General features: G+C 37.5%; 1 protein-coding gene across 1 annotated transcript in view; it reads left to right on the top strand.

Annotated features, from left to right (window-relative positions):
• The first annotated feature begins 13,325 nt into the window (after positions 1 to 13,325).
• TTN (titin) overlaps positions 13,326 to 22,932 on the top strand; it is a 244,271-nt gene continuing 234,664 nt past the window's right edge. Inside the window, exons 1-6 of the mRNA XM_082483816.1 lie at positions 13,326 to 13,522; positions 15,721 to 15,824; positions 20,100 to 20,303; positions 21,020 to 21,307; positions 22,059 to 22,147; positions 22,238 to 22,482. Coding sequence (XP_082339942.1) covers positions 15,734 to 15,824; positions 20,100 to 20,303; positions 21,020 to 21,307; positions 22,059 to 22,147; positions 22,238 to 22,482 — 917 coding nt within the window. The 5' untranslated portion in view covers positions 13,326 to 13,522; positions 15,721 to 15,733. The remainder of the gene's footprint in view (positions 13,523 to 15,720; positions 15,825 to 20,099; positions 20,304 to 21,019; positions 21,308 to 22,058; positions 22,148 to 22,237; positions 22,483 to 22,932) is intronic.

The following is a 22,932-nucleotide window of genomic DNA, read 5'->3' as shown; positions in this document are numbered from 1 at the left end:
TGTGAAAAGTAAGCTTCCTACTACTGGATTAAATCCTGGAATTGAGTTCCTATTTAAATGTTAAATAAGATCTTTCAAGTTTGAAGTATACACAAGTATGACATTCATGCTATTGCTATACACTAGAATTATTGCTAGACAAACTATTGCTAGACACTGTGAAATAATAAAAGGTCAAAAGAAACACCTTGTCACTTCTGAGAATGTTGTCATTTTTTGCATAGTCAAATGTTATAATTAATAAATGCAAAGAGGTATAAATATGAAGCCAGAAATTGCATTAGCACATCTGTAGATCTTAATAAATCATTGTAGAAGTGCGTAATCACTTTGTTCATTAAACCTTTCCTCTGAGAATTTGAACATTTCTGTGAATTTTTGATTAACAAAACTTGATTTTGTGGGTATAGTACTGCATCTACTTTAAATCAGGAATAGTTCTAAATGTACACTTTTTAATGGGTATCTGGATACCAGCCATATTTTTACTTGCTTCAAGAAACGAGATTGAAAATAGAGAGATTAGAGATACCAGACACACAGCAGAATACTGAAAGTCTCCTGGGTTTAATGCTTTGCTTTGTAAACAAAGGTGTAATCAATGCTGATTACTGCTGTGTTGGCAGTTTGGGTTTAAATACTCATTGTTTAAGGACTCTAATGAATGCCTGAAAAATTTTGATGGAAAATTCCTTCTGTTTTCTGTTCAGATAATCTTAAAAAAAAAAAAAAAAAAGAGTGGCAGTGAGACAGTGATGTAGTCTCACGATACGCTACTATTTCTCTGAAAGAAAACCACACTCGTTCTGTTTCAGCAGTAATTTCAACTTAATGCTTCCCCTCCCCCCACCTGTTTTTTAATAGGTCATGTTGTGCATGCTTCCCTTCCTCCTCCTATTAACCATACTGTAGAAGCAGGGAATATATCTAGCCCTTTTGTATTGGTTTGGTTCTGCTACTTTCTTGTTTTACAGTGTTGAATTCCTCTCATCGCAGTCACGCTTTTGAACCTTCAAGACCCCAAAATGTGTATGTCTTCCTGATTGCTCTCTTAAAGAGCAGATTTAAATCTCAATCTCTCTAGCCCTAAAACAAAGATATTATACTTAGGCATATTACTAACCTAACCTGCATTCCTTCTTCTCCATATAGACACCCATTAAGAAAGAAAGTGGTGAATGAGATTGCCTGACTACAAGATGTGGAGTTGTGTGAAGGGCTATTTATATAAGGTGAATAAATCTGGGGGGGAAAGGGATTAATTATTTTCATTTTTCAAAAGAAACAGCCTTTCTGAGGGGCCATGTGTGAGTCAGTAGCCAAAGGGAGGATGAGGCGTTCCTCTGTTTGGCTTTGGATCAGATGTGGCTGGAGCTGCAATGGAGAAGTTGGCTTCCTCTCAAATGGCTGGTAAGGTAGGCCTATTTTTGGACCTTTCTCTGGAGACTTTGCTACGGTAAGCTAGTAACTTTTTATTGCTCAGGCTTACTTTAATGAGGCTACACCGTGGTATTCAAGGAGACTGGAGCTCTGGATTATGGATATTTCAGATCAATTGGTTCATGACACCCACTTGGTATTCCTTAATAAAATTCTTTCTGATTGTGTTAGGAGCTTAAGTGAGGCAAAATCTCTAAATAATAAAGTGCAGTGTCTTAATTTAGAGTAATGCTGAGCGAATACAAAGTCTCTGAGCAGTATAGTGTGAATCTCAGTCTAGCCTAAATTTTTAGAGAAGATACAAGGGGAAGCTGATAAACTTGTTAGTATCACATTTCAAGACATCAGAGATTGGAGATTACATGCCCAGAGCAAAGAGATTAAGAACAACTTTGAAGCAAAGTAATAAAAAAGTGGCTGTTGAAAGCAACTTGGCTTGACCGGGTACTACCTGCGTGTGAGAGACTTGGGGCAGGGGTGAAAAGTGTGTGATAAAGCCAGGTGTGGACTATCTCACCACCTGCACTTTTTGCATTGCTCCAAACTGCTGAGTTTTCCTTGCTGGTTCCTCAGTTTTCAGCAGAACTCTACTCGTTCCTACAAATAACTTATGTAATATTTAATATTTGGCAGACTTCTTATCTGAAGCCATCAGAGTGGGAGTGCAGTACCATTGACTACCTGAAGGTTAGAGGATGGAGGATATAGGTCAGAGGATAAACACTTCTTTTACAGCAGACTTTGTTTCCCTGTTGAGATCTAGCCTGTGCCTTAAAGGATTGTAGTAGCTGTCTCTTCATGGTTTTCTTTGCGCATAGAAACCGGTCATTTTAGTTTTTATGTTCTGCTGTCTTAATGATACAAAATCAAGATGGGGTCTGATCCTTATCACCATTCCACTCAGATTTTTATTTGGTTTTTTTAATGGTAAAAACCATCCTGGTATGAGACGCAGCCTGACTTCACAAGGTAATACAAACCACACAAATAATGGTGTTCAGCCAAAAATATCACAAGGGGTGGCTGATGCCGACTTAATGTTTTCCGCTGGAATATCAGCTAATCATGCACTGTTTGTGACTTTGCCAGCTGCCTGCAAAGAGGAGGCAGGGGTGTAAGCTTGGTTCTCTTGCTTGAAGTGAAGCTGCAGGTCCCAAATTTCTGTGCTTCGGGTGCATGTGATGCAATGTGGTGGCAGTTTGCACATGCTAATTTTCAACAGCTAAGAACTGAGTTGTTTGAGCTGCTGGGACCGGCTAATATAGACTTTACGTTAGCGAGGATATGAGAGAGTAAAGCTCATACACTTCTGCTCCATACTGTGGCCTAAGTCCTACAGTACATGGGAAGAATGTAAAAGCAGCTAAGCTTGAAAGCTCATTGCAAGTAAGAGCTCACCTAAGCAGTGGATTTATTAATACAGTGAGTGAAAATGGCTGCCTCAGCATAGTGACAGTCCCACGTTGGCAAAAATAGCCATGGGCTCAATATATTTGCGTTTGGAAGTTGCTGTGCACCTTTGTGAGATATATTAATTTTTGTTTCACAATAGCATAAAGAAAAAATTTTCATCCTAAAACAGTGGAGTAACGCTGGCATAGTTGAGAGCAGTTTCAAATTCTGTTATTTATCACGCATTTCAGCAACTTTCCATTTCTGAGAAGGCCAGTGATTGCTTTTGGTAAATATTGTGGACATGTACGATTTATAGCAAAGAACATGAAGACATTCTTTATGAAATAGGAATGCAAAGTGTTCAGTTTTGTTGTAGTACGTGTCTTTTTGTGTGCTTCTGTTTGTTAACATTCACTGCTTTAGATTCCCTGTGTCAACAATCCTCAGTCTGAGTTCTGAGGCTGTCTTTTTTACTATGGTGCTGGAGGTGGAATATAAGTGGAAGCTCAGGTAGCAGTACAGTGAAGTGATGCAGTAAATGCAGCTTTACAGCTGATTAAGTTACGTGTCACACGAAGCAATGCTTTGATTCAGTACAAACTGGTGCTGATGACTGAAATTTCTTCAAACAATTTTGATGGGTTAATTTGTATTAGCCAGGCCTTGTACTGGCTCAGGTGTCATCTGTCCTCCCACAGTTGGCATGAAGCCAGCACAAACTCAATCCCATATGCTCTGGATATTGCAATATACATGCAGTTATTTGCCCATCCTTGATCTAAATCAGATCTTTACTGGATGATCTCGTAGTACATGGTTTCAGCATTAATGATGGCCAAAATAATGATCTTGATCAAAGTGGTACAGAGGTCACATTCTGACCTTCATCATTGTTACAAATGTAGGCCAATCTTGTTTTATTTTTTCAGTAACATTTTTTTGACTAGAACAATACGGAAAACAGTGAAGAAAGAGTGTGATGTACAACAATGCACTAAATGCAAAAGTTTGCTCTCTTGACTTTGTCACTTCCAATTTGTTCAGAATATTTACTCTTCCACCTTCACTGACACACAATAATCCACGTAGACATGCCTACTACCTACACAAAGAACATGTTTCTTTAGCATTACCATGGAACTAATATCACTGTGCTGATGCATGGAATTCTTGGGGCTTAATATCCATGTGTTTCAACAAACTGTGTATTATGTAGATAAATGATGTTTCCCTACAAACTGTCTTGCAAACAAGTTGTCCTGACTTCCAGGCATCAATAAAGGCTCTTTGTCATGCAATGTGGTGAACTTTATAATTATGAGAATGGATTTTTCTCCAGTTTCTTTAGTTGTGCCTATGAAAATACAGCGAATGATTTTTTTTCAGTACAAGGAAAACAGCCAAACTTCATACAAAAATTTGGACATACAACTCTACAAGAAGGAGAAGATTTAATCCTGCATTGTACTATACATGGAAAGCCCAAACCAGATGTCTGCTGGACAAAGGATGATATCCAAGTGGTATCTGGAGACATCAGTGTACGTTTTAATGTTCTTGAAATATTTCTTGGGAGAAGGATAATAAATTTTGGTTTCTGCTACTAATGATCTCCTATGTAAATTCTGTTGTTTTACAGGTTGAGAAATTAGGAGATACCTATTACCTTTTAAAAAGAAATGTAGTCCTTGCTGATACTGGGAAATATATCTGTGTTGCCAGCAATGAAATTGGAAAGGCACACTGTTCTGCTTTCGTAACAGTGATAGGTGATTCATCCTGCCAGCCGCATGTTTTTAGGCACATTGTTGCCATACTAAATGAGCACCTTGTTTCCACTCACTAACATACATATTTTGTTTCAGAAAAAAATAAAACCCCACAAATTTCCACTGTAACTCAGGCTAAATCAGAATGGGAAGATGGATACTTTTCAGAAGAAATTAATGTCACCACAACTGAGCTAGGACAAACCCACAACACACATTGTGTGCGAGATCAAAGGCCAGCGGCTAAACATCTCCCAGTAAGGTAACTTGCAGCTTACTCTGTGCTACATCTGGTAATACTCCTTAATTTACAAAGCCCACATCCAGGACTCTTCCTAATCCTATGTATTTTTGCATAATGTAAATGAAGTGCATAACGTGTGATTGGCTTTTAAGCTTAATTCATCAAAAGATTTGCAATTCTGTTAGGTGAAAGACCTTGTAATACAATGGAAAATGGAGTTCGTGCAAGAAGGTATTTAGTTTAGTAAAATAATTTTTAAAAATCTAGGTATCTTAATGTAAATATTAGTGCAAGATTGAACAGTTAAAATATACAAAATATACCAGAAGTTCAAATTGATAGAACTACACGAACATGAAGTTTCAATAGCAGAATATGTAAACAAAGTTTTCTATTAGGTAAGCATCTTATGTAGAAGAATAAGTAACTGTCCTAGTAACACGGGAATGGTCATTGTTCATTAATTGATTAAGATGACAAAACTTCCCACTGTGCAATTTCAGAAGATTAAACGAGATACCTGAAGTCAATAGTCCTTGTGGTGACTTCTTGCACGAGGTTAAATCTTGCCTCCTGAATTTAGGCTCTGACAGCTTACTGTAGTTTATGGTGCTAGAAATGCCGGTCTTTTGAGTAATGTGTTCAGGGATGAGAGAGTTTTTATACCCTGTGACTGTTACTAATCTTGTTTACTCTACTATTAGTTCACTGTTTCACTGAAAACATCAGATAAGATGAAGTAACGTAGGGATGTAGGTGGGGGTTTGGAAGAGATTGTACACATAAAAATAAGAGTTGCTGGAGAGATTTTCAATAGAAAATACCTGAACAATTCCATTGATAATGTTTATTACACAACTCTGAAATTGGTAAGACTGTTGTACGGTGAAAAGCTGATTTCATGATGATACAAAAATAGCTTGCTTTCTAGAAGGTATCTGGAGCAATGTAACAGGAAAGAGGCTCCAGGAGTCTTGTGGCTTTAAAGAAGTGATGGTTAATGTGAATTGGGAAAGTGGTTGAGAATCTGTGGGATTGCTGTCAGGCTGGTCTTTCACAGTCTGCTCAAAATGTTAAGTTTACAGTGGTCCCATAAAAATGCATTTGTTGCCTAAAAGTTTCTGAATATTTTCTGAACTTCTCATATGTAGTGAATTCTACAGCAAAAAGCCACAGAAAAAAGAAAGCAAAGTGTCCCTTTAAGTTCCTGAAGTTTGTCTATCTAGACATAGAGCAACATATAAAAGGAAAGGAAAATTATTGCATATGTTGATTCAAAAGCTGTTCTCATTTCATCTTAAGTTGCCTCCACACTTTCCCTTACGTCCAGCTGATCAAGCATTGATCCTATATATTTTGTAGGGTCTTTTTTCTGTATAGCTGTGAGATGGCAGATATTCCAAAGCAAAAAAAAAAAAAAAAAAAATCAAATGCAAGATCATGTCAGTTTTACTTAGGGCACATAGAGAACTCGGTATGATTAAAACATGCAGATCATACAGAAAGGTCAAATTTCTCCTTATTTTTGTCATCTCTTCTGTTCTTTATAACTAAAGTTGCCCTTGGTTATCTGTTATTCTCACTAAGATGAGTTTGAGGATATTTTATGTTCTGTCTAGGATCACTCTTTGATCTCTAATCTTGTGTTGTCTCAAGACTGCAGAGACCACTCTAAGCCAACCACCACAGTGTTGTTTATGAAAGGGAATGCTACAGCTGCCACCATTAAAAATATAGGCAATATTAACTGACCATTTTTAAATAGGTTTAAAGAGAAACTCTGGCTTCAAGGAGTGTACCTTGAACTTGAGAGGCCGCAAGAGATTAGCTTCGATTTGGAACATGATACTATTCTTCTCCTGCCTGCTGCAGAGGACCAGAAGATGGACTGAACCGCAAAAGATGCCCAGTTCATGAGGGTGTTCATGTTGTTTGCTGTGTCCTTTAGTAGATATTGGCCACGGGTGAGAATATTAATCTTTGTGTGCTATTCAATTTAGATCTAGGTTATAATTTGTATTTGGTTTCTTTATAAATAAATCATTAATAAAATTCAACTGTGCACAGTATTTGTTACGCAGTGATTTTAATGTCTCGTGGTTTTGTTCTGGTTTGTTGGACAAATCTAACAGAAGATGATGGAAAAAAAAAGACACTAGCCTTTAAAATTAAAGATCTGCTTGGTGATTCATCAGTACCCACTGTTTTATTCTTCTACAAATTCTGTCAATGCCACCAATTCCATCAATAGCTCTTCCCTCTAGCTTATATAGACAATTCAGACACAAATGGATCAGGACTTAAAATGAGTTTATAACTCCAGAATTCTCCAGTTTATTAAATACAGTGTTCATTACCTTATTTCTCACAGCTTTGAGACATTTTGAGGAGGCTGGCCATCAAAACGAGTGGTTACTCATAATAGGAAACCTTGTCTAATGCATGCTTAGTACCAAGAACGTCTTTAAGGAAGAGAGAGTCTTTTTAAGACAGCATAATGGAGAATTCTTCTGCTATGTTGTTGCTGCTTTCAGGACTGGATTAATGTGACAAAGCAGTCCATTTCCAGTTGATGCATGTCATTACAGTCCAAAGGAGTTGGACTATGAAGTGATGCACACACTAGTTTCAACACACATCCTTAGTTTAGCCAAGGATTTCCCAATGATAGATTTTGTCAAGACCCACAGAATCCATTCAGGATGTAAAGAAAACATGAGCCGAAATTAAATCTTCTGGATTGTAGGGCAGTCAACAACATGTTGAATTTTTTGTCTCCATCTCTTGAATTCAGAGTCTAGGTGTCTTTTTCACTTCACTGCAAAGCTCCTTGCAGAGAAAGAGAAGGACTTTGGTAGTGTCATCCATTTGCAGCATTGAAAAAAGTTCAGAAAATGCCCCATTTTGGATGGCTGCTTGACTGGCACAGTAACCAACAGAATACCTAGTTAGACTTGGCAATAACTGTTCTTCAGCTTGATCCTTCTGATTCAGACTTTCAAATTCCTACCTAGCAAATAATTCGTGTTACTCAGACTTCTGCTTCAATGCACGGCCTATGGCTTGGCCAATACCACGGGTACACGTGGATTGTGCAACTGCCTATTGTGCAATATTTTGTCATTCTTCATATAAAAATTGATTAGGCCTACACTGGGTTTGAATACCATGGCAATGCCCTCACACTTCTCACAAAGAGCAGACAGGAGTTTAAGCAGTGCAGCATCTTTGTGCTTCATCCAGGTGGATGTCATCTGTGCAAAACTGCAACTAAAATAACATTTTTAAGAGTTGCTTAAATCATAATACCAAAACATTAAATATTTGTTTCCAACAAGATGCAGGTTGGCTGGTAGAAACTTAAATTTATCTCCAAATTAAAGTACGGGCATAGAAAGGAAACGAGCTGAGAAAAATATCATGTACATGTCTTCACCTGATCACATAAATCACTTGCTTGACATTATGGAAAAGTCAATGGCATCCTGCCCACAGAAAAGTCACAAGGCTGTGTATATGTGTGCATAAATATAGTAGCTGAGGACTGAGGTTCCTGCTCTGCTTATTTATCCTGTATCTCTAACAAACACCTTTTTCCCAAATGGAATGGAGACAAATATCAAACATCTTGTGGATCCCATACAACTACCTTTCTGACAACTAAGCTCCTCCTTTGCACATGTTGTTTAGATTTAAAGATTTAACAGAAAATATTGTCTTTCTAACTGCAGTCACATTCAGGGGACTGACAAAATACATAGCAGACATCCCCTCCAAAAAATTTTAAAACCCCTTAAATGTATGGTATTTTATCAGCTGGATTCCGTAAGTATAGCATATAAGATTTCCTATTTAAAAATCCATTCTGTAACAATGAAAGTGCAGAATTCAATGCCTGCTAATCCTTAACAAATTTAAACCATTGGGTTCTTTTTACTTTTCCTCTTGTCAGCCTGTAAGAACAACTTGAACTTAAATATTTGAGCTGGGCTTTTTTTCCCCTTGATTCAGAAAAGATTACTTTCCTTAAAAAAAAAAAAAAGTTAATGTTTTTCTAAATAACACGAGGCAAAACAGAAATCTGTGTATCTGTTCTTACCTATGTTTTTCTTACAAAATGGTAGAAAGTGGTGTCTGTAAACAGATAAGCAAAAAACCCAGCAACCTTCTTTTGCCGATGCACAGCTATTGCTCCAAGTGTTCCCAGGGAATGGATCCGTTATGAAACATAGTAAGTATGCTTGTTTCTTTTCATTTTATAAATCATAGATAACCGAGAGTTCATGAAAAGAACTGCGAAATTTGTCAGGATGTATGTATCTATCAAATTCTAAAGACTATCTCTACGTTAGTTAAAATTTGTCCCTGGTATTATGATATTAATTACTGTTTTGTGGAAGGAAGCAGAACAGTTAGTAAATATATTCTCTGCTCAAGGTCCAGGTTTTGTTAGCAGGGCCCTGCTTTCTAAGGTGACATGCTGAGTACGTAATGTCTTTATTCCTTCCTTATTCTGCATATGTAAATGTACAAGGGTGATATATAAAGAAATAATATACAAGGCAAACTTGGGAAAAGTGATGTCTGTAAATCTCCCCCTTAGATATTTCCAAGGAGATGATATGAGTCACGACTACCAACAATGAACCCTGATATCTATTCCATACCCATTCAAATCTAGTCACAGTTCCCAGTAAGTTGTTAACAAGTGAAATGGCTAAAGTCGTTTCAAAAATTGCTTAGTGTCCTAGTTATCGTTTCTGCTTTGGGAGCAAATGACAGTGCCTTCTTTGGTAACAAGTGAAACAATTTTCTGCAAGCAAGTTTTAGTTTGTAATGAAAAAGATTACTTTATCTTGCATAATCGGTTACAATAGCTAGGCTAAGAGATGTCAGCATCTGAAAATGCTGCAGCTTTTCAGAAGCCAGCTGCACCACACAAATGTGGATATTCCTGTGACTATAATGCATTTTATAGCCCTTATTTAAGGTTCTAAAGCGCTTATTACAAAGTACTGTTTATAGCATTTGCAGGGGAAGGGGAGTTGATGAAAGTGGTGAAAATGCGTCTTGATTTCAGGTCAGGATTTAATGGTTTAACAGTTAAGAGAAGAATTTTTTTAGTTATTTCTAAGTTTAAAGAAAGAAGGTAAGTGGGAGGAGGGAAAGCAATTTTATTTTTTTCAATATAGACTTTAGAAATCTGGAAATTCAGAAAGGATATAATATCTAAATACATTTCGGGTTGTGTTTTCTCAGTTATATAAAGATTTAGGGCAGCATCTTATCAATGAGAAGTTTTATTTAGAGTGACTGAAAGATTTATTTCAAGACTCCCTTGGTTCTGCATATTTGGTTGGGGGACAGAGTGAAATGAAAGGAGATGTAACTGTCATTGTATAGGAAAGAACAGGCAAAGCGTGAAGCGAGTGAAGGACAATGGAAGTATGCAGTTTGCAAATTAGCATGTGTAGATTGGTTAAGGGACCAGGAGAGAAAGCAGGGTTTGTGCTATACTGGCTGTGCAGCTACAGCATGTAGTACACTACTACCGACTGACAAATAATGAGGAAAAGGAAAGGTTGTGACTCCAAAAAAGCACAAAAACTTGCCTAAGTGGCAGTTTGAAGCTTTCAGTGTTCAAGTAAGAATGAATTTCTCTAAGCTCTGACTAAAGTCTTCAGCTTTTAAGGCATCTTCATGTGGGCCTGCTACAGTAATCGTTCCTTTTGTGCAGCTCCGCTCATTGAGCCAATAGGATTATTAGAATTAATCAAAGTGAATCACATGCAAAGAGGTTGCTGCTATCCACACCACGATGTTTCATTGTGTTGAGGATTACCTGCTACTTCTTAAATGTATTGTTGGCCTACAGTGTAATACATATACTATAGTAACATTGGCAATATATAGTTTATACTTAAAACAGCAGCAGACTGAAGCAAATGCTGGAATTTTCATAACAATCCCCAATTTGTATGTCTCCCTGAAAAAAAAAAAAAAGTCTTTTTTATTACCTGGATCTGACTTTTGTTTGATCCTGGAGGAAAGAAATAATGTCATTTTTACCAGCAGTGTCTTTGCTACACAATAATAAGACTGAAGTCATCCTTCTGCTTTTTATTGTGAATACACTATGTTACAGTAAACATGTCAAAATCGCACTGGGCTTGTAGTCATTCTGTTAATAGAAGGCATGCAATACAAATAATTCGTATTTCCTTGAGAAAATGAGAGAAATATTTCACCACTCAACTTTATTTCTGAATTCACCAGCAAAAGTAAAAAGTTGAAAAGGTACAAAGTTTTGTTGGAACGGAATTAGATTTAATAGTGATCAAAAGCAAATGTAAAACTTCTTGAAAAAATAAATGGGAAAAGACTTATTTTAAAAATACTATTTGGTTTATGTATTTGAATGCAGCAAATTTTTTTCCTTGTAACTTTCTATTATTGTCATCAATTGTTGACTTGATTGAAATAGAAAAATTTCAACTTCTGACCATCTCATAACTTCAAAAGTGACAGTTTACAAATTTCTGTCGTTTATAAATTATCACATTTCTAAACTTTTTCATTGTTTATTTGACTTAGAAATCGTCATTAAGCTGGCTGCGTTTATTAAGCTTGCGGGTACTAGCCTGTGTTCTTTCTCCAAGTTTGATTTCTCATTGAATATTTGAATGTTCAACTACAGAGAAAAAATGGCCATCTGCTAATTTAGCAAGTCTCTATTTAGAATCAGAAATTAGATACCCTTTACACAGATTTCTTTGGACATTTTGTGTCTTCCAGTAGAAGCTAACTTGTCCTCCCCACTAATGCGTAGAGTTGCATTTGTTATAATACTCTCTTATACAGAGAGATTAGGCTCCCTGACATCTATTGGCAACAAAAAGTTAAAAATAAGCCTTACTCTGACTTTCGACCTCTGTGAGTTTCCAAATAGTACCAGTGTAGAGACTACTCTTCCAGTTGCTGCTGCTGTTACTGCTGCATACCAAGAGCAGTCATAAAGTTGACACCTTATGGGATGGGTAAACTAAAGGGCAGATCAAATTTCTGAAGTTATTTTATGAAATCACAGCAATAAGTCTTTTCTTGTTTCTTTCAGATCTGCAAACTATAGTTTAATACCCCCTTGCAGGAATCATAGCGGGGGTATTCTCTCTCCTTTTTTATTCTCTCTCCTTTTTTATTCTCTCTCCTTTTTTATTCTCTCTCATTTTTTCTGGAGCTCCTGCTGGAGGTTTCCTTCAGGTTGTTTTCAAACACAAGTGCAGCCGATAGTACAAAACTCCAGCCTGTGTTTACTTCTCTAGGTATCCTCTGGGCGATACTTTTCAATGTGGATCTTGGTAACAGCAGACTGAAGTCTTCCATTTACCTAAACAGCTGAGCACATGCTTGACTTTAAGCACATAAATAGCCTGATGAGCCAGTTATGTGCTTAAAGAGTTTGCTAGATATGTGTTATATACGTACCACTTCATGGGGAAGGAAAAGGAGTTTTGAATAGGAAGGCAACAATGGGAACAGACAGATGTGGTGTTACGGCAAAACACCTCCCATTGCAGTTATAGATAAGAGTAGTCTTCAAACTCTGACTTCTGTTCCAGAGGCAACAAATCTAATGGTGCAATTAGCTGCACAGAGTGATGAAGCTGGGCTAGTGGAAGTTCACAGGCTAATACGCTATTCCATGGATGATTAACTCTGTGGTCTGCACAAGACCTCCATAGAGGCTGTTAGACTTAAAATCTGGGGTTTTTTTGAAATGACAGTAGTTGTCCGCGTTCATTTACTTTCACAAAATTTATATTTCTGCACTTTGTATGCTATTGTTTGTTAAGCTTAACTGCTTGGAACATCCAAGAGAAAAATTGTGAAGGAAACAAAAATACCTCCACAGCTTCAATTCTATATATTACCAAACACAATTTTAGAATTCAATGTTATGGAAGAAAATTATTTAAACGGTGTATTCTAATAGTGTGCAGACACATGTCTGAGCTCAGCTTACTTACTTAGTCTGGTGATTGACAGATGCATTTGGTAGCCTCTTGGATGATTTATAATGAAAGTAACTAAGGTTGAATCTCACTGATATGACTACTTCTGACTTGTCTGTATCATCTCCTAAAATGTTTCTTCATTACTTTCTTCGTCTTGTGCTTATGACTTGAAATTTGCAATGGCCTGTAAACAGCACATTATAAACAAAATTGAAGTATAAATCAAAATCTTTGGAGCAGATGATGTTTCCTCAGTGAATCCCTTTTGTCCTTCCAAAATTAGCTTTGTCAATCAATCCAACGGGTGGTGTATGGTTACACAGAGTGGATCCCCTCTCACACGACACTTTCTTTTGGGAAACCAATCAGAACTGGCACTGAGATGATGAGGCAGACCTGTCAGCAGAGCTGGGGTATATAAAGCAAAACAACTATGTTAGCACTTCTGAGCAGTCGTGCATTCCCCGCCTCGCCTCGGGTGTAGGGATTGCAAAAAAACAAAACTACACTGTCAAGACTGTGTAGTTTTGTTTTTATGATTAGAGGCTCTACAATTCTCATGCTGGGATTGTCTAAAAAAACCTTACTCTGGATAAGGACGTCGTTCAAGAAGATTTCGTTGGGCTTAGCCCACTCTTACAGGCACTTTGAGAGATCAGGTTAGTAGCATGTTTCTGCTAGTGTAATGAGTATTTTATCAGTCATTAATAATCCTGAAACGATCTATTATTTATAAACTTGCTCACAGGGGGGTATAGGTTTCAGGGTATAGACATGGTGCACTTAAATTCTCTGGCAAGTTTATGTCTTAAATTTCTGGGCGTAAATTTCGATAGCGATCAGCAAAAAGTTTTGCCAGTATATTTATTGTTAAAGACTATATAAATTAAGACTTGAAAAGTGCATGGAAACATCTGCTTAACTTAAAAACCCCTTTCTGTTGGGAGTGTTCAAGGTTATGCTACTGAGAGATAAACTGAGAAGCTCCAAGAATAGCTCTGATAAAATGCACATGGTATCAGCTAAGCGCCGATGACTTTTTAAGGGAATCAACTGCTAAGGTATCAGTTACATGGCAGCTCTGGAACACTTGTCTGCTGTCATTCATAGCTGGGAAGGTTATTTCTGGAACATGACATTTCAGATGCATACTTTCAATTCTAATTATACAAAAAGCCTTATAAGATCAGATCTTCATCACCAAAATTTGCCAAGACAATGAAATATATAAACCCTCTGTGAACTCAATGACAATTCTACTTAATTAAATGATTTCCAATCTATTTTGGAGTCAAGAAATTACATACATATATAAGCTTTCACGATGTTTCATTATATTGTAATATTATTTCCATATATTTTCATTGAGCTTCAAAACATAGTTATAACTGAAGTAGATCTTAGTGAATTACATGTGACGGATATTTGTCTTCGTCTTCCTTTCAGAAAACTAGTGTTGTGTTAGGATGAAATGTTGGTCATTTCTTTCTAATTTGAACTCTTTTCCCTCTACCCTCAAAGCTGAAAATCGTTGACAAAAAGCTGTACCTCTGTCAAGCTGGAACAAGTATCCAGATAACCAGTAAAGGCAATAAAAAGCAGCTCAAAATCCCAATACAATATCCAGTTCTGTCCTTATTCACTTATTGTATGTAAGCACCAGGCACTGATTTCATTGAAGGAACTCATGTCATGAAGAATTTTCACCCCTTTGAAAGGTGGCATAAATTGGGCTCATAACGAAAGAAACATCACTTTCTCGTTAATTTTTAAGTTCAGCCTGGGACTGTCACAAAATCAGGTGCAAAAACCCAAAGTAACCAACGGCAAATGTGTGAGTGAGATTGACTTGAAAAGATTATGGGTTTAACCCTTGTTTAGTAAGACATGATATGCTCTCAGGGGAATTTTTTAATCAGAAAAATTTTTGTAACTTTGATAGTTGTATGAGGCTATTAAGAAGATACTAACTACCTTTTAAAAACATGCACAATTCAACTTCAGTAAATAACTATGTTCATGCAAATATAAAATACTCCTGATACAGAAGCTTTTCTAGTGGCAGTGTGCTATTTCAAAGTAGGATGTTGTGGCATAGGAAGAGAAAGCAAACTACTTTTCTTTCAGATTTCACATGGATCTGCAGTTGTTCAAACCATCAGTGTCAGTGGCTACCTTATATCCTAGCTCACATTTCGAAGGTGCCTGTCTTCCCATATTCAAAATTCCACTGAGATACTCTCTAAGAAAGAGTAGAATTTTATCTTCGTCTTTAACGCCAATATGCTTCTGTGCAAAATGAAATTATTCACCCCTTACGGACGCTTTTAAAAAAGCCTCCCGGATTACTTTTTTTAATTATTAAAAGCCAAATAGATTGTAGACCTTCACATTTTCTTCAGTGGCTACTCACTGCCCTAGTTGTCTTCCCATTGGAGAGTGCAAATGCTTTGCACTAACACAACGCTTTCAAATCATTCAAAAAGACCTTTTACGCAGAGATTATATTCTCTTTAGGCAGAGGAGATTAATGGACAAATAGAAGGTAGATGACCTGCACAAGGTCATGAAATAAGTCAAGCAGAACTTTGCTGCTGCATACTTGTAATGCCAAATCACAGCTTCACTAAATATAACAGTTTCACATCCAACTCAGCCAAGTGTGCCCTAAGAGTAATTTGCTATAAAACTTTGTTAAAACCTTGTCTTCTCATTTCACCGGGTCAACATGGTTTAAAACTGAGAAAAGTAAATTATTATTAAAATAATTACAAATATTCCTAGAATCTAGCAAGAAGGATATGCCTATAACAAGAACTGCTCCTTTGATATCTAATTATGTTTTTGTTGTTTTCAGAGTGCCTGTAAAGATGACGACAAAAGCACCAACATTTACGCAGCCGTTACAAAGTGTTGTGGCACTGGAGGGTAGTGCCGCAACCTTTGAGGCTCATATTAGTGGTAAGGTTTTGTTTTATTCTTGCAAGATTGATTATTTTTTTATTATTATTTTTGGTAACGTTTATGCTAAGACAAATGATGGCACTTTTGTAGTTCATAATCTGATCTGAATGGATAAATATCAGTGCTGAAATGTGAATTTATATCCCCATCTTATGGTACGGATCAGCACTGTGAGGTGCTGTCAGATACCTGCAAACATACCGCATAAGGTTACAAGGCTTCCCAGGCAATAGCCAATCATCCTGCCAATGACAGTGGTGTCTAATTCTTATGTATGTTAGAATCATCAAAACCTGGGGGGAAGAGCATTAAAAGTATATACATAAAAATACGTACTGTGCTAATAAGGGAACTTCATATATGTGCAGAGAGAATTATTTTCTTTGGATGATGATTAGACAGAATGAGGAGCCAAAGCGTAAAAGACAAGGCATATGGTATTTCTTCCTTAAGCTAGTGCTAAACCTTATTCTGGCTAAACTGGATTTCTACCGTCCATGACCATGGGTTTACTCAACTCTAGAGTTCTGACATGGGGATTAAAAGCACAAAATCTAGGTCCACGTGGCCACTGAAGAGGATAGAAAACCCTCATTTGCCAGATTGTAGGTGTGTATGGTGATCATGATGGTAGTACTAGACTGGATTAACATGGCTCGTTGATGCAATTTGAAGATGCTACATAATTTTAAAGGATACTTCATTTTGCCAATCTACTTGTGCAAAACCCTGTGCAAACCCCTGAGATAAATTTACCAGATAACCAATACCCTGTTCTAAGAGTGCCTCTGACCTCGGCAGTGACTAAGGAGAAATGACATGTGTTCCTGCCTATGGAATTATATTGTCTTACAGGCATTAGCAATATGATGATCCACATACCGTAAAACACTACCCAGATGCTCTGTGACAGGTGCAAACACATGATCTGCCCAGCTATAGAGATCTCTGACATCTATGGTCCACTGTGGTTCATTCCTTGGCCCCTTTGGATAACTCTGACTCACACAAGGTTCACGCAAGGTGTTTGAACATGTCCTGTAGTCTACATCCGCGATATTTTTTCATGACTTATTTGGCCCTCTACTCTTCAGTTAATTGCCCTGACCTCTTCTTGTCTGCGCACTGTAGATTTTCTGTGAAAAGTTTCTTTCTGCTGATGATTACAATACTTGTTGTTACGAATACATAAATATACTATCAGAAGAAGTTAGGATGCTAGCATTATCGCTCAATATGTGATTCTGGCTATTTTCATTTGTGCAACATCAAGGAGTACTTGGGAGGGGAACTTGATTTCTTAGTAAGAGGAGATACAGCAGCTTTTCTAATAGCATACACTATATTTGTGTTTTAGTCCCAAATATCATGTGAGGTAATCTCCCATTTGCTTTTATTCACATTGTGGGATTCCGGAATAGCTTTCCTGCCCCAAAAGCATCCACCAAGATTGACAGATCTGACAGTGGCTTGGCATTTAATTTTACTAATGCATAAAAAATGTGAAAGTTTCATTTCTTGAGCTAATTGCATAAATAATGGACTACAGAGCTTTGTTCTGCTACATTATCTGCCCTTCCAATCTGTCACAAACTGTTGTGAATTTGAAATTCAGACTTTTTGTTTATGTCTGATAGCACTGTTTTTTTATATGCAAGTCAAGTATTAATACAGAGCTACGTTTCCAAGGTGAAGAGCCCAGTTAATATGAGTACCAAGAAGAGCTTAGCAACCACCTGAGATGCAATTTTGCAGTCTGTAAACTAGAACAAATGAATTGTACTGTTGTATCAGACTGTGAATTAAGTGCCACATTAAAAAGGTTTGATATCAGACAAAAATACCCGGTACCTCCCCCTGTGCTCGGAAAGCGCAGAGCGCACAAACCCCATGACTGAAAGCAGTAAATGCCAGAGCAGCTAGGACATGGTCACAGGGGGAGCCCTACTCGGTGAGCAGTGACCGAGGGGACACGAGACAGCACGTCACTGTCAAGAAAGTCTGCAGTGCTGCTGGCATTAGAACTGTGCCCGTCCTCACCTCTCCCTAGTACTGATCAAGTATTGAATTTGTTCATAAAGAACTAACCCGTACTCCACTTAAATTTCTTTGAACTGATATTTTCAGGTATTACCTGATGCAAGCCAGCCTTTACGCTCTGCAGGTTGTTGAAAGCAGCACGCAGATTGCGCACAGGTTGACAGTTCCTGTCACTTACATCATTGCCAGGACAATCTCATTCAATTCAATTACTTAAGCAGTGAAGTTGAGGTTCATTTCCTTCTTTTTGGCCATAAAGCTCAAAAAAACCTCAAGGACAGTTTTAGAATGAAAGAGAATGTCCTAATAATTAATATGCAAATCATAGTGCAATTTGGCACGTACAAAAGCGAGTCCTTACTCCATACAGTCCAGGCAAAAAATATCTATAATCTGAGGTAGATCTCACCTTTTAGTCCCCAGCTCAGTGGCATGGGACTAGCAGAGCGCTAATAAATTTGTGAAGTTGGGTTTCTTTTAATATGAATTTGGGCTCAGATTTTCAAAATAGCTTCTAAATTTGGATCCCTTAAACATACCAGTTTGAGACATCGAAATGGACTCCATTTTTAGAAATGTAGGCCTTGTTCAACCGGCCACACAAATCCCCATGTTCGCTAATCATGCTGCACCAAGAAAATAAAACATTTTGGCAATGTTTCAAGGAATTCACGACATGATTTTTGGTTGCCTAGCTTAAAATGTTTTGAAACTCATTTGCACAAATGTCGAAGACACACAGCTCTGGGTGAAACCAGTGGGATCTGCTGGACGCTCTATATTTATGGTGATAATACCCAAGTAGTCCTATACCAGTAGTACAAAATTGAATAATACCAGCCCCGTCAGGGTTGTTGGAAAATTTCCATCTGTGAAATTAACAATGCTTAAATGTACGTTTACCCTTTTGATTTCCAATGATCTCTAAAACTGGCCACATTCTCTTTCTATGTGGGGGTGTGTTTCTATCCCATGTGTATCTAAAATTCGCTTTTTTCAACTATGAGTAAAATTTAAAACTTTCCTAACCAAGTGTGGTGTGACTGCAGACAACCAGTAACAGCTTCACTCTATATATCTCATCTTACGTTTTAGTCTCACACAGTCATATTCCTGGCACTTTAAAACCCCAAATAATGTAATCAATTTATAGGAGGGATACGCTAGAACAGAAGCAGAATTCTGTGGTCCTGGGATTTTCCAAACCACAGAGAGCGGAACTGGGAAAATCAGAGCAGCTGTAGCAAGCAGAGTCTCAGATGTCATTCCTGAGCCCCTCTGCAGTGCAATTGGTGATTTGGCTTGAGTGGAGAAGCACATGAAGTAAATTTGCAGGGATTTTCATTTCAGGGAAACGGTGTTCTAGGACTATAAAAAAGACTCTGAGCTGGAACTGTCTTCGTAAACTAGCTGTTCTTCTTATGTGGCTTACATTAAAATTTTACCTGCTCCTCACATGGATTTCAGTTGCTCAATAATGTTGGCCGAGCAGAACACTGGGAAGACAATTTCCTTTAGGAATCTAAAATCACCATTTAAACCAAAAAAAAACAGCTGTAGATATAGGTGAAATTCTTCTGACCAGAGTAGCCTTGCTCATGACCCTGACAACAAGAGAATAATTTATTTGAACAACAAAAGATCAGCTCATTCCAGCTGATTGTTTTCCATGAAAGTCGAACAGAATTCGCTCCAGAAAAAGACACAAAATCCCAGAACATTAATAGTACTTGATGTTAATGTCTACAAGAGCCCCTTTTTCTGTCACTTCACTTTCTAAAATCACCTAGTGTTAGGACAACTACTTAACTTGGTTGGAAGTCCTGATTTTTACTCTTTCTCCAAACTAGTGGACTGGATAATTTTGTTAGCAATACTACTTAGATACTTGCAAATAAATAAATTAAAAAAAAAAACCTCACGTGCATCAATTCATCTCCTTCATAATTTTGATGAGCTTTTATACCTCAACAGGACTGCCAAACATTACAATCCACTCATTATTCAACTGATTTCCTAAATGTGCAGTTGTCCTATTGTTCTGCGCACTTTAAAGACATTTCTTTCTAAAAAATAAATTCCTTTACCACTCTGTCACTGGACATATAATCATAGATCTGTGCTTCTCCCCTTACACCTCGCTATAACTGTGTGTACACGAGTATTATGGTAATTTTGGATATCTGGCATTTCATAGCATCTTAGTCCCCTTTTATGTTCTTTTTCCTCTAGGTTTCCCAGTTCCTGAGGTGAGCTGGTATCGGGATGGCCAGGTTCTCTCTGCTGCAACTCTGCCCGGTGTGCAGATCTCGTTTAGTGATGGCCGCGCTAAACTGGTGATCCCCACCGTGACAGAAGCAAACAGTGGAAGATACACCGTACAAGCCACCAATGGATCTGGGCAAGCAACTAGTACTGCTGAGCTACTTGTCACAGGTATGAAGCAGCTAAAGAAAGGCACTTCTCTCTGCTTGCAATGTGCGATAGAGCGATAGAAGAAGTGTCATAGATAACGAAAAACCTTTGGATTTGAAGCACATGATTAACAAAGAAATAGCAAAACAAATTCTTTTTCCTAAAGCAGTCTCGAATTCAGCATATGTTCTTACCAGTAGTTTCTTACAGTGTCCTTAACACCTCAACTGTATAAAGTTTAATCTTATAAACTCTTAATCACAATTACAAACTTCTGGCTTAGCCCGGTATACCTCTGCTCGTGTGATCTGTCACGCTGCCTACATTCAAACTACAAATAAAAGAAAGCATAAAGTTCTGAAGGATGGAGACCTTAATTTAATTTATGATAATAAATTATATTTAACAGAATAACTCACACAAAAGGCCATAGCCAAGAGACTGCGCTTACTACCTATGGGTATAATCAATGCATCTTTAATTCCAGAAACATTTGCAATCGTGGGCATTATCAGAAATATAAGAAATTTGAAACACATGAAAAAAGCTAATGGGGTTTGCATCTTGGCAAATCAACTCTTCATGTTTTGAATGTTTGAGAAGGAAGTATCATCTGTCAGTAGCATGAGAAGGAGAAATAGACCTTGTACACGTCTAATAATGAAAATATCTAGTCCTTACAATTCTTTTTAACAGATGTTATTGTTTTTCTACTTATTTTTTCAATAAAACTGTAGCTGGAACAGCACCACCAAACTTCTCACAACGACTACAGAGCATGACTGCAAGGCAGGGAAGTCAAGTTCGACTTGACGTGAGAGTGACTGGAATCCCTACACCTGTGGTGAAGTTCTATCGGGATGGAGTAGAAATTCAAAGCTCCCCCGATTTTCAAATTTTACAAGAAGGAGACCTTTACAGCTTAATAATTGCAGAAGCGTATCCTGAAGACTCCGGTACCTATTCAGTAAATGCTACAAATAATGTGGGACGTGCTACTTCAACAGCTGAACTGCTAATTCAAGGTAACAGAGTTGAAGTTGCAAGCCATGAAAATAAGAGAGCATTCATTGCTATAATGGTACAATACACACCACTTCATCACAGTTATATCAATAGGTTCATTTATAACTTCTTTCTCAAGATTTATTAAGTTGCTGTGAAAAAGTAGTGTTGTTGGTGAAATTTGCCAAAGATTTTTGTCTGAGAATTGAAAAGGACTTTTTCTCCAGAATGAGTCGTCTTTAAACTGAGGATACAGTACACAGAAAAAGTGGGGGACACTTTCAGTTGTTCTCATTTTATTCTGTAGATTTCTCAAAGTTGTATTTTTAACCTGGCTGTGATAGAATAGGTATATTAGACTGCACAGCTGAACATGGTCTTGTAAATGAGCCTGTTAAGCATGAAGACAGTTCTTAGATAGAGGAGAATTGTAGCAGTGAATCATTCTACCCAGAGCAGCCTTGCTCGGATTTCCCCTCAGTCAAGCTTCCAGACTATGTAGTCATTTGGGATCCAGGACTGATTCTGAAAAATCTACAATAACCGTGTTTTGGCTTTGGCTTGGTTTGTTTGTTTTGTTTTTTTGTTTGGTTGGTTGTTTTTTTTCTAATGATACAGTAATGCAGAAATATTATTTCAACTGTTTTCACAATTATCTGTCTATAGACACTGCAGGAAGAAGATGGTTGCTTAACTCTTTCTCTCTTGTTTATACACGGTTATATCTATGTGGAATTGACCATTCATTTCTTTCTGCATGTTTTCCAAAAGGTGAGGAAGAAGCCGTTCCTGCTAAAAAGACAAAGACAATTGTTTCGACTGCTCAGATTTCACAAACAAGACAAGCCAGAATTGAAAAGGTATGTTTTGCAAAAACAAAGCAGGTAAGGCTAAAATGTGGATGATTACTTCTACAGTATCTCAGACTTCTTTTCTTGATTTCATTATAGAAGATTGAAACTCACTTTGATGCCAGATCACTTACAAGTGTTGAAATGGTCATAGAAGGTGCGACAGCCCAACAGCTCCCACACAAAGCACCTCCACGAATGCCTCCTAGACCTACATCAAAATCACCGACCCCACCAATAATTGCTGCAAAAGCACAAATGGCACGACAGCAATCACCATCACCTGTTAGACAATCACCATCACCTGTAAGACATGTCAGAGCACCAACACCCTCACCAGTAAGGTAAACTCATTATTCTTTCAAACAAGGTTGCTTTTTTCATCACTTTCACTAACAGCAGTAATGCTGTAGAATAAAAGCACAGTACAAAATGGAAGAATGCATTGACTTAATACGGAGTTTATTCTGACTGTGAAATATAACGTGCTATATGTGCCACTGCTATAGAAATGTGCGTTTCTTATGTAAATTTTCTATCCCATATAGAAGAAAAACCTTTAGAGAATAAATCCCTTTTGATTGCTCTACATGCAGCTGAAGTAGCGCTCAAAGGTCCAAGTTCATAACGAAAGAGAAGAAAACAGTAGAGCAGTTGGCCCTTGATTATTTTAGATGAACAGAGAAAAGAGCAATAACACTGACAAGTGGCAAACAGAATGGAAGGATATGTAAAAAAATAACAAACCGTGTTCTATGTGTGTGCTGGTAACGACTGCAGAAACTGTGTTTTGA

This window comes from Vanellus vanellus (assembly GCF_965231255.1).
Source record: "Vanellus vanellus genome assembly, chromosome: 5".
Classification (NCBI taxonomy): Eukaryota; Metazoa; Chordata; class Aves; order Charadriiformes; family Charadriidae; genus Vanellus; species Vanellus vanellus.
Note: the sequence above shows the minus strand (reverse complement) of the source record. Positions and strands in the feature narration are given on the sequence as shown.